This window comes from Paramisgurnus dabryanus, chromosome 9 (assembly GCF_030506205.2).
Source record: "Paramisgurnus dabryanus chromosome 9, PD_genome_1.1, whole genome shotgun sequence".
NCBI classification, from domain to species: domain Eukaryota; kingdom Metazoa; phylum Chordata; class Actinopteri; order Cypriniformes; family Cobitidae; genus Paramisgurnus; species Paramisgurnus dabryanus.
Genome location: NC_133345.1, coordinates 18,791,921 through 18,803,306, shown reverse-complemented (window position 1 = coordinate 18,803,306; position 11,386 = coordinate 18,791,921). Strand labels below are relative to the sequence as shown.

Below are 11,386 nucleotides of genomic sequence, written 5' to 3'. Positions count from 1 at the left end.
TCACGTTCACAGTCTGTTCTTCAATTATTCACTCTCGTTCTTCTCTCTCTCCACAGGTGGCCGCTAGGACACAAAGACACTGTTACTGAGACTTCGAGTATTTCTCACCGGCTCTGCTGTTTACAGCTTTCTGGGTAGGTATCACGTTCACAGTCTGTTCTTCAATTATTCACTCTCGTTCTTCTCTCTCTCCACAGGTGGCCGCTAGGACACAAAGACACTGTTACTGAGACTTCGAGTATTTCTCACCGGCTCTGCTGTTTACAGCTCTCTGGGTAGGTATGGTTTCCTCCGTAGGTCAGCAGAGGGGCGAAGGTCTCACCGGGTCGAGCGCTGCCCTATCTCCACTGCCCGTAGGGCGATCGAATCCTGGACAGGGGCGCCCCTTTGTAGAGACCGCGGGGGCGGCGGACCCTTTCGCCTCTAACTCTGCGACAAAGACAGACACAGGTAAGTTTACACCACGAATATTTCCAATATTTTACTCACAGTCACTGACAGCTCTTGGTCTGCGTCCCTTCGTACTCCGAAACAGCACACTACGTATGGTAGCAGTAATTTCTGAGGTCGTTAGCCTCTCCGTCCTCTGCCCAGTAGAAGAAATGGATGATGCGGGGCTTCGTCTAACAAGACACACAGCAACCCACAGCAAATACACAGCACCACTCCAACGTGAAAAGCTTATTAATTGCAAAGTCTCACTCACCACACTATAAGTGCAACACAACAAGGGAAGCGCCCGGTGTCCTCCACTGCGCTTGGGCTGAGATAGGGGCGATGGAAAATACGACCAAAATAAAGTCTCATTGCTGTGGCTGTTTGGATTTACACTTCTAACGGCTCGCCCACCACACTATTGTAGGGGTAGGGCCGCCCTCCTTCTCCTGGAGGTTTCCAACGGTTACACAGGTTAATTTTTGCAAGTTACTCCACACCAAAAGGGTATACTCACAGCGGATAGCCTTTGTTTACGTTGTACAACAAGGTCAATTTTCTTCCTGCTTTACTCCTTCAAAAGTACTGGTTAGACCAAGGTTCCTTTTTACCCATAGGATTTTCCGTTTACTCCAGCAGGTCCACCGTAAACTACAACGAGAGAGGGAGAGAGAGAGAGAGAGAGAGAAATACAGACAGCCACCACGTCTAACAATGAGCACAGCTCCGTTCCTCAGCACACACTACGACCCTCAACTGTGATCTAACTGTGCTTTTTATACTCCTCTCTGTACTCCAGTTGTCCAATTGCCCGGCGATCTCTTTAACTAGGCACAGCTGTGCCCAATCGGCTGATTACAGCCTTCGCGAAGCTGCCGGATGTCCGGTGTTTCTGTTCTCCGGTCTGGACGGAAACATCCGGGCGGAACCAAACTTCCTCAACTTTTGGTTCCGCCCTGAAAGATCGTCACCCCGTGACATGTGCATCAGAGCTGGCTTGATGATTTGTAAGTACTACTATAGATGAGTTTACTGTCAGTTTGTGCCATCAAGTCCGCTGGTGGCGTTTGACTCACAGCATATGTAAAGGTACTGCCTCTTTTGAACGTGGGCTATTTAATTTTCTTTTCCATTTGTATCAGTGTTTAGTAGTTTTTGTTGTTTTTGTTTTGTGATTTATATTTAATATTGGTTTATGGTGTGTAACTAATTGTGGGTTTGTTTTCTTTGTATTTTTGTTTGTAGATGTGTTTGTTTTTGACGATTGTGTGGGGTGGGTCATTCTTTTGGATGGGAGGAGATAATTTTGTATTTTTCTTTTTGAGTGATTTTTACACTGTGTGCTGTGCTGAATCTATACCTTTCACACGTGTGCCGTGTGTGTGCGTGGTGTTGGGGTGATTCCATGTGTAACTGGGGGTTGTTATCTCCTCTTGTCTGAGTTGAGGCCCAGCCAATGTTAATTGTTTTGTATGTGTTGTGCTGATTTTATAAGTGACTGAAGACCAGTGTTTGATACTCTTTTTAGCTAATACCAAATAAAGGTGTATATTTTTTATTATTCTCGTGCTCTTGTCTCTTGCTCACTCCTAAGGTAACGAACCTGTGTCCTTTTTGGACTGTTCCCCCGGTATATTTGGGGGTGGCGTAGTCGAAAGCTGTGCCCTTTTTGGGCCTTGTTGGTATTTCATAATCTTCCAATAGAGAAATTATATTTCAACCTGACCGCTCTGCTACACATACAACATCATACAATCACAATTACTTCCAAATATATCATGATAATAAATATTTAAAAAACAACATAACACACAATCAAACCCTACTCAACCAATCCAAAAAAAAAAAAAAAATTATGATGATGAAGACAAATACACTCTTAGTCTTTTTTTAAAACCAGTTTTTCCCTTGATTTCACGAACATCAACAGGAAGATCATTCCACAACACAATTGACCTATAAAACACAGTTCTCTTCATAGAATCAGATTTAGGTAGGGGTAAAAAAATCCGTCTACTATTAGCCCCTCGTGTATAATGTAAATGCGTATCAGAAGTGTATATTATTTTGTCATAAAGAAATTTAGGAGTCTGAGTGTTAATGATTTAATGAAAGTATACCAACATATTAACAGATAGTCTCTGCTTGACCATCAGCCAAGCAAGACGTTCATGCATCTCTACTACACTAGTTCTCAAAGAACACCTTAAAACAAGCCTTGCAGCCTTGTTTTGAACCACTTGTAATTGTTTTAAATGACTGCTAGATGCAGCAGACCATACAACAGAACAATAATCCAAATGACACAAAACCAATGTACAAACAACACGATTAAACAACTGTGAATCTAAAAATTGAGCACATTTACGTGTTACCGCCACAGCTCTACCCATTTTAGCAGCAACTTTATTGATGTGATCAGACCATGATAATGTAGAATCAAGCCAAAGACCAAGAAGCTTTACTTTTTTTACTTGCTGTATATTTTGACTATTTACTTGTAGATTAATTTTAGGATTCTCAGATAATCTATACTTAGAACCAAATATTATACTCACAGTTTTTGAAATATTTAGAACAAGTTTATTTGTTTTGATCCAATTATACAGTTTGCTAATCTCACAAGACAGAACCTGATTAAGCTCTGAACATGTAGAGGCTGCATAATAAAGAGTAGAATCATCAGCAAACATAGTCAATTTAGCCTTACTGAGTATATAAGGCATATCATTTATAAAAATTGAAAATAGCAAAGGTCCGAGGCAGCTACCTTGAGGAACACCACACTCCAGGGACTTGCTACAAGATAATGCTCCATTAAAATAAACTCTTTGCGACCTCTCTGACAAATAGCTCTTAAACCACTTGATTGCTGAGAAAGTAAAGCCATAACTAATACGTTTGGAAATCAAAATTTCATGGTCGATCACATCAAAAGCAGCACTAAAGTCTAGTAGTAGTGTACCCACTAGCATTGATTTATCAATTGATGTTAGCCAACTATCCAACATTTGTGTCATAGCAGTACTGGTGGAATGACCACTCCTATATGCATGTTGAAACATTGTAGTCAGATCATTATTAGAAAAGTAATCTTGGACTTGCTCAAATACAATCTTTTCCAATAATTTACTTAGAGCAGGCAAAATGCTAATAGGCCTGCTATTTGGACCACAGAAAGTTGCTTTTGTGTCTTTGGTTAAAGGAATTATCTTACTCTCTTTCCAAAGTTTTGGACACTCCCCGCCTATCAGACATCTGTTAACCCTCAAACGCTCCTCATTTTCTGTTTACACTTCTGGCCCTTGGGGTCTATATGACCCCAAAATTGAAAGCATAATTGTAAGAAAAATATACATTTTCAATAATACAAATAATATATCATTTTTTTTGTTTACTTCTCATCTATACAATAAAGCTGTGTTTTGAGAGATTTTAAGTACTTTTTTACCTGTTTACCACTAAAATCCTCAACTACACCATTGGCTTGCCTGAAAAATATCATATTTTTATGAAAATTCACATAAATTATGATCTAAATTTAATTTAAATTGTTTTTAGATATTGATATAGGTGTGAAGTGTGGAATTCAGGCATTGGTTTTTAGAAAAAAACATAAAAGCATTACAGTGTAGGAATCAAATCATTTCGACCGTCAGATTCCCATAGAGACCCATTCATTTTTTCTGGATATGGACAACTGCTCAAATCATTACTTTTGTGATATATTTTGTAAATTTATGTTTATATAAACATTAGAAAGGATATTAAAAATAAATATTATTTCAAATAGTCATTTTTTATAGTTTTGATGCATTTTGAAATGTCTGTTTTTACAAAATGCCACAGAAATTTTGACTGAGTGTAAGTGTGTGTGTCTGTGTGTGTGCGCACATGTGTGTGCGTGTGTGCGTGTGCGCGCTCGTGTGTGTGCATATGCGCGCGCGTGTGTGTGTGTGTGTGTGTGTGTGTGTGTGTGTGTGTGAGAGAGAAAGAGAGAGAGAGAGGGAGAGAGAGAGAGCCAGCATGTGTGCTTGAGAGAATGTGTGAGAGGCAGAGAGAGAGAGCATGTGTGTGTGTCTGTGTTTGTGTGTGTGTGAAAGAGAGTGTACATGTGCGTGCATTAGTTCACACCCCTTTATATCTTTTTTCTACATTTGTGGCTAATTTTATTTGCCAAATTTTATAAAAATGCTCTCTGTGGTAGTCATGCGTGTGTGTGTTTGTGTGCGTGTAGTTGTATGTGTGTGTGTGTGTGTGTGTGTGTGCGCGCGAGCGTGCGTGCATGCGTGCGTGCGTGCGTGTTTGTGAGTGTACATGTGCGTGCATAAGGTCACACCCCTTTATGTGTTATTTTCTGCATTTCTGACCAATTTTATTTGCCATATTCCACGCAAATGCTCTCTGTGGCAGTCATACCTGTGTGTGTTTGTGTGTGTGTGTATTTGTGTGTGTTTGTGTGAGCATGTGTTTTTTGCATTGCATTTGTGCACAAGTACCAGGCCTTCATTTCTGTGTCAAAATTTTCAGATTTATGCTGGATTTATTGATATTTATTTTTTGACAAATGGAAAAAAAGTAATGTTTTTTGCATTTCCCATTCACTTTCAATTGGGGTCATATAGACCCCAAGGGACAGATTGATAAAAAATTTTTTTACATACCTTTAGAAGAACCGAATCAAGCCCATTTTTTTTTGTGTATGTAAAGATAGATTATTTAGGAAAAGTCACAAAGTTTTACATCTCTGAGATGAATGGAACCTTTTTTTTTAACCAATGAAATGTCGTTTGGGGTCATATAGACCCCAAGGACCAATTGAGGGTTAAAAATGTGACAGATTGGTTTAGAAATATGTCCAGCTGATAACTTCAACAGCCTACTATCCAAGTTGTCCAAACCAGCAGACCCACCCACCGTCAAAGATCTCAACAACTTTTCCACCTGCACAACATTAACCTGCTGAAATTCAAATGTACACAGTTTATCTTTCATAATACACCTTTCAATTAGCTAATTTGAGTTGAAATCAACAGTATGTTTCATTGTCTCTCTAATGTTAGAAACCTTAGTAACGAAATAGTCATTAAAATAATTTGCGATCTGTATTGGCTTAGTCAAATATACTCCATTCAATTCAACAAAAGAAGTGCCAGTAGGTTTTTTCCCCATAATTTCATTAAATACACATTCTCTTACTATCTGTACCACAATCTTCAATTCTCTTCTGAAAATATTTTTTCTTTTTCACTCTGTTTACCTTAGTCACCTGATTCCTTAAAATACAATATAATTTTCTGTCCTCAAGAGAGTTTGAAAGAACCGCAACCTTTTTAGCCTCATCCCTTTGAGCCATTAAGCTTCTTAACTCCGTATCCACCCAAGGAGCGCTTTTGGCTTTAACTGTAAATTTCTTTAATGGGGCATGATTATTGACTACTCTCGTAAAACAATCCATAAATAAATTGAGGGATGCATCCACATCCTTAATATCACTTATCAAATTCCATTTAATATTATCCAATTCATTTAGAAAATTCTCCTCATTAAATCCCCTATAAGATCTTTTCATAATGATTTTAGGACAGGCTCTAGGTAGCTTAGTTCGCCTAGAGACAGCAATACAGTTGTGATCACTAAAGCCAATTGTTACAGAAACAGGAGTTGAGCACATATCAGGATTATTAGTGTAAATATGATCAATACATTTTGATGTTAAAGATCCTGTATTATTACTAGAAATTCTTGTTGGTTGATCCATTAATTGAGATAAACCACAAGTGTCTGTCATAGTTTTAAGCTTATTTCTCAAAGGACAATCATCAGACAGCCAATCAATATTTAAATCACCCATCCAGTATAGTTCTCTATTTTCCTCAGTCACCCTGTCTAACATATTACATAAACCATTTACGTACTCTATCCTGGCACTAGGTGGTCTATAACAACAGCCAAGAATAATCGGTTTGAATAATATAAGAATAATCTTGTATACCTGAGTCGTATTATTAAACCAATCAAGTTTATAATTGATTGGTCTAATAATACATGTTGCATGATATGAGCCCTTCAAATGAGCCCTTGTGTTTATCTTAAGAAATACCCAAAATAATATTGTTGTCAAAGCTCATATAACACACACTGTAATCTTCTAATCTCATATTAATCTTGAGTACCTATAGAGTAATATTGCATCCTTCATATCTCTGAAGATTCTTTAGTTTAATCAGATTTATATGACCGATTAACAACAATAAAGTGACCTTTTTTTTTTTTTTTTTTTTTACAAAAAATGATGTTTCTTTTTTAAATGTAACTTTTTTTTTTTCAAAATATTGTTCAAAAAGATTTGCTTTGTTGGTAAGCTTATTTATAATTGCTTTAGTGCCCTTATTAGTGATGAACAAAAATTACTATGTCAGGCTAACCCTTACCGTACAACAGGCTTGTTTGACTTAATGCAATGCCACAAGAACCGACAGGCGAATGACGTCAAAGTAACGCGAGAGCGGTAGGAAATCATACGGAGAAGTCTAATTTTGTTTCGCTCACGTGGTACCTTAAAATCACCCGCATGTCCTTACTGCACTGCGTGAAGTTAAGTCTAATTTATCTGACAAGCAACATTTTATAAATCATCATTCATCTAATTTATACATTAACATTTATATCGTGCAACTGTTGAAGTGATGATCAAATATGCTTGGAAGCATGCCGTCAGCGTTTTTTTTTTTTAAGTTGCCACCCAGTTTTAGTTTTATGCCTTGCAGAAAAATTATCTTTTTTAAATAAACATAAAATATCAAATGAAAGAACAGACCATCCGCTTACAAACAAAAAAATGTTTCATCCTACCTTCATTTGTTCTCTTATCACCTCTCATATTTTTTAGCTAAAAGCAGAGATAATAAAATTTTTGTGAAGAACTTATGTAAGAGATCAGATTCAAAGCCATCAAAACTTACACGCTGTGTTTTTAGTGTTGAGTGAATGCGTCAGTGTTTAAGTTGGGTAGGATCGCCCCCCCCAGTGGATAATAGCGGACGTATGAACTTGAGTTATAAAATCCTCAGACAACGTTTTCTCTTTATCGACGAGATGACTCAACAATATTTATTGTCATTTATCCGGATATCGCCATTAATTGTGCAGTTGTAGACAAATTAAAAATATGATTAAAGACTGTGATGTTTATTTTCATAAATCAGTAGGCAGCAACAGTGGCGCAGTGATACTTATGTAATGTGGTCTGAACCGCGGGGTTACCGGTGTATTTTATCACGCCTTAGAAGGCGTTTCAACAAATCAGAATGAAGAACCAGAACTGCCCGTTTTATAAAAGAAAACTCAGACCAATCAAAATTACTGTTACATGTCAACATGCAAGATAGATCAGTAATTGTGATTGGCAGTAAAACGATTAGGAGATGACCCTACAACCTTATTTGGCCCATTTTAGCTGATAGCAATTATACTTTCGCCCCACTCACTTTGTATCAAGAATATTCAATGTCATCAGAACACATGGGAAAGTAAATGGAAAAACATAAACAATTACTGAAAAAAGATAACGAAGGAAAGATATGAAAAGTGAAATAAAATAATTTTTATTGTATTTATTAATACTGTTTTTGTCATTTTTTTATTGCAAGACAAAAGAAATACAAATACAATACACAATAAAAAATAATGAAATAAAAAAGAAAACAATAAATCATTCTTTCAGTATAAGATCATCATAAGCCTTAGTAAACTTGTTATTCTTATTATTAACAATGTGTTTAAGAGATTTTACAATAATACAATGTTTGCTTTATATATCTACTTTCTATATCTACAGTATTTTATAAGGTCAATGAGGTCTGGTCTGGTTTGCTCAGTCCTGTGTAGTGTCCGGCACTTTTAGATCCAACCCTAAGGAAGAAAAAGCAGAAAATCTTCATTTAGTCAGTCATTATATGTATGATATAATCAAACAGAAACTCTGACTGAACCATGAGCTCCGTTGACTTCAACAACTGTTTTCAAACTTCATCTGAACCTCTGACTACTCTGTCTGTAACACTACCTGACGTCTGACAGCAGTGATGAACAGAAGACCCTGTCTGACTTCATTCTGGATTAAACCAGCTGTGCTGTAAGATCTGCTGTAATGTGGGTCGATCAGCTGGATCATGTGCTAGACACTGTCTAATAATACTTTGACATGCTGAAGAAGTTTAAAGAGGAGAGCTGGTTAGTCATGATACACATTACTCAAGCATAACTAATCATTCTTATGGCGTCATCATAGCATCAGATGACATAAGCGACATGACCTTTAAGTTCAAAGAGTTAAACATTTTGGGTTTGTCTTGTTTGTCTGTTCCTGCATGTGACACTCTCCCAGATTATTTCTGTCCATGTTTATCAACATTTCTCATTCACTCACCTCCTGATAAGTCAGGATTCACAAACAGGACTTCCTCCGACTCTGGATACGGCAAACATTCGTTGACCATTTCAAGGAGGAGCAAACCAAGAGACCAGACGTTGGCAGAGATGGCATGAAATCTGTTCATCTCTGTGACCTCGGGTGGGCAGTACTCTATGTTTCCTGTAAGTGAGACAGATTCAGAGTTTAGCCAAACTGTACAAGTGTCACATAATAAATAAGTTTCCATTACTGTGCTACAGGGACACAAAAAACCAGCTCACCTTCATACTGACTACCGTCATAGGCATCACTGGTAAACAGCAGACCACAGCCGAAGTCAATTAACTTCAGGTCTAAAGTGCTGGTGTTGATCAGGATGTTACCAGGATGGATGTCAGTATGAACGACACCGTGGTCAATGCAGTCTATTACTGCCTGCACCGCTTGACGCATTAATATACGCACCATTTCTTCACATAACATCTCATTCTCTGTTATGTAATGCTCTAAGGTTTTGCAGGGCTGGGGGTACTCCATAACAATTGCTATTTTCTCATCGTCTTCAAAACTTTCGATCATCTGGATTACATTTGGGCTTAAGGGAGGTTCACTCATCTTAACCATGAGTGCCACTTCTTTAATCAGAGGTTCAGAATAGCCAGGCTGGAAAAAACAGGGAAAAATGTTATTACTTTAATATATTCAGATGTCTTTATTCTCTACAGTATTTCAGTCAAGTCTCATGTTAGATACAGGTTTATTCATTATATTGTATCATAAGCTATTAAATAACTAAACATGTTTTGTCACTCACAATAGCAAGAGTACGGTACTCGCCACGCTTGTGTATGAATTTGATGGCGACCTGCAAAGGATAAAAAACTATTAAAAACATGACCTTTAAACTTTAAACACATAACCATCCACAGTCTGTACATAGACAGATTTCCAAGTGCATAAAAGGGGAACAATGTTAAATTTGGTAAAAGTCTGCTACCTTTTGGCCATCAGATATACGTGTGGCCTCACAGACACTTCCAAAGATACCTTCACCCAAAACATCCCCCACGTTATAGCTAGCCTCCACATAATCTGAAACACACACACATAACATAACACATGACAATACATTCGATATATATACAGTACAGTACCTCTGCTTGTCTTGCATGAACCACCACTGACGCAGTTAATGTCTGCAGTTACTTTAAGTGAGGTGACATCAAACTGAAAACTAAAGCAATAATATTTAGACAATAAGCAGTAATAATGATCACAGACTCACCATCAAGACTTTCTTGATAAGATGGGGAAGTGTCTGGTTGCAGTGGAGGCACAAAAGGCTCCACTTTGGTACTGACGCAGGAGAGGAAGGTTCGCTCTATAGCCTTCCAGGTTCTCTTTACGATCCCCCACTTTCCTGCCTTCTTTTTGGCACATTGTTCTAAACACAAACAGTAAAGCATTAAAAACATCTCTGAATGATTCATTACAGGTGTTAATAATGACATCATATATCTATCATTTCATCTTACCTTCTGGGCAGATCTCTGCCATATTCATGCCATATTCAAAGTCCAGGTATGCGGCTTCTGATGACTCATATGTCATCCCACTGGACCAACTGTCAGCTGATAAAGATCTTCTCTTCACAGCTCTACTAGATGCCTTCACGTCACTGTGAGCATCGAGACTTAAGGTCTCTATGGAACCTGATGGGGCATTCATCAGTTCTTCAACGCCTTTCCTGTGATCGGCACTGTCATCTAAGGAAGCGGACGCTATGTCCGATGTATTCAATACATGCGTTTCCTCAAATGAATCCGTGTAAGAAGTTTGATCAGCCATAGACCAAACTTTGGCTGAACTTTTCACTTGAGCCGGACATGCATCTGATGTATCCCCGACCCAGTAAGAACCTGAGTCCGAACTGTCCTCGGGGCTGGATGCATACTGGACAGACAGCCCTGAAGAAGATTTGTCCGGCTTCAGTGGAGGAACAATAGGTTTTACTTTGTTCCTCCGGCAGCTGAGGAAGGGGCGCGCTACAGCCTTGCAAGCTCTTTTGAAGAGCCCACGGATCCTTGCCCCCTTCCCCTCACGGCCTACTGAAACAAGAAGAACCAGACAGTAAACGGTTAAATCTCTCATCACAGATTAAGTGTAATAAACTCAATAAAATTGTATTTTATCTGCAACACTAAAAAATATACATAAATACATAGGGCCCTATTTTAACGATCTGAAACGCAAGTGCGAAGCGCAACGCGCAAGTGAGTTTGTGGGTGGATCTTGGGCGCTGTTGCTATTTTCCCGGCGTGAGAAATAACTCTTGCGCCGGGCGCAAATCAATAAGGGGTTGGTCTGAAGTAGGTTCATTATTCATAGGTGTGGTTTGGGCGTAACATCAAATAAACCAATCAGAACGCTATCCAACATTCCCTTTAAACGCAAGGGCGCAAGTTCCATGGCGGGTTGCTATTATTATGACGGATTTACCAGGCGCACGCCAGGAGCGGTTCACAGCCGAGGAGA

General features: G+C 38.5%; 1 protein-coding gene across 1 annotated transcript; it reads right to left on the bottom strand.

Annotated features, from left to right (window-relative positions):
- Positions 1 to 8,274: 8,274 nt before the first annotated feature.
- LOC135746458 (serine/threonine-protein kinase pim-2-like) lies at positions 8,275 to 10,139 on the bottom strand. Its single transcript, XM_065265112.1, has 6 exons — positions 10,133 to 10,139; positions 9,849 to 9,943; positions 9,666 to 9,716; positions 9,133 to 9,514; positions 8,867 to 9,031; positions 8,275 to 8,349 (listed from the first exon to the last, which is right to left on the bottom strand). Exons 1-6 carry the CDS (start codon positions 10,137 to 10,139, stop codon positions 8,312 to 8,314), a joined length of 738 nt encoding a protein of 245 aa, XP_065121184.1. The 3' UTR covers positions 8,275 to 8,311.
- Between the last annotated feature and the right edge of the window lie 1,247 nt (positions 10,140 to 11,386).

Bases quoted from the DNA above. Each gene is read 5' to 3' on its own strand.
- LOC135746458 (XM_065265112.1), bottom strand. The intron at 9,717-9,848 runs GTAGCAGACTTT...TATCCTTTGCAG, and splicing joins GTATATCTGATGGCCAAAAG to GTCGCCATCAAATTCATACA. The intron at 9,032-9,132 runs GTGAGCTGGTTT...TCTCACTTACAG, and splicing joins TGACGGTAGTCAGTATGAAG to GAAACATAGAGTACTGCCCA.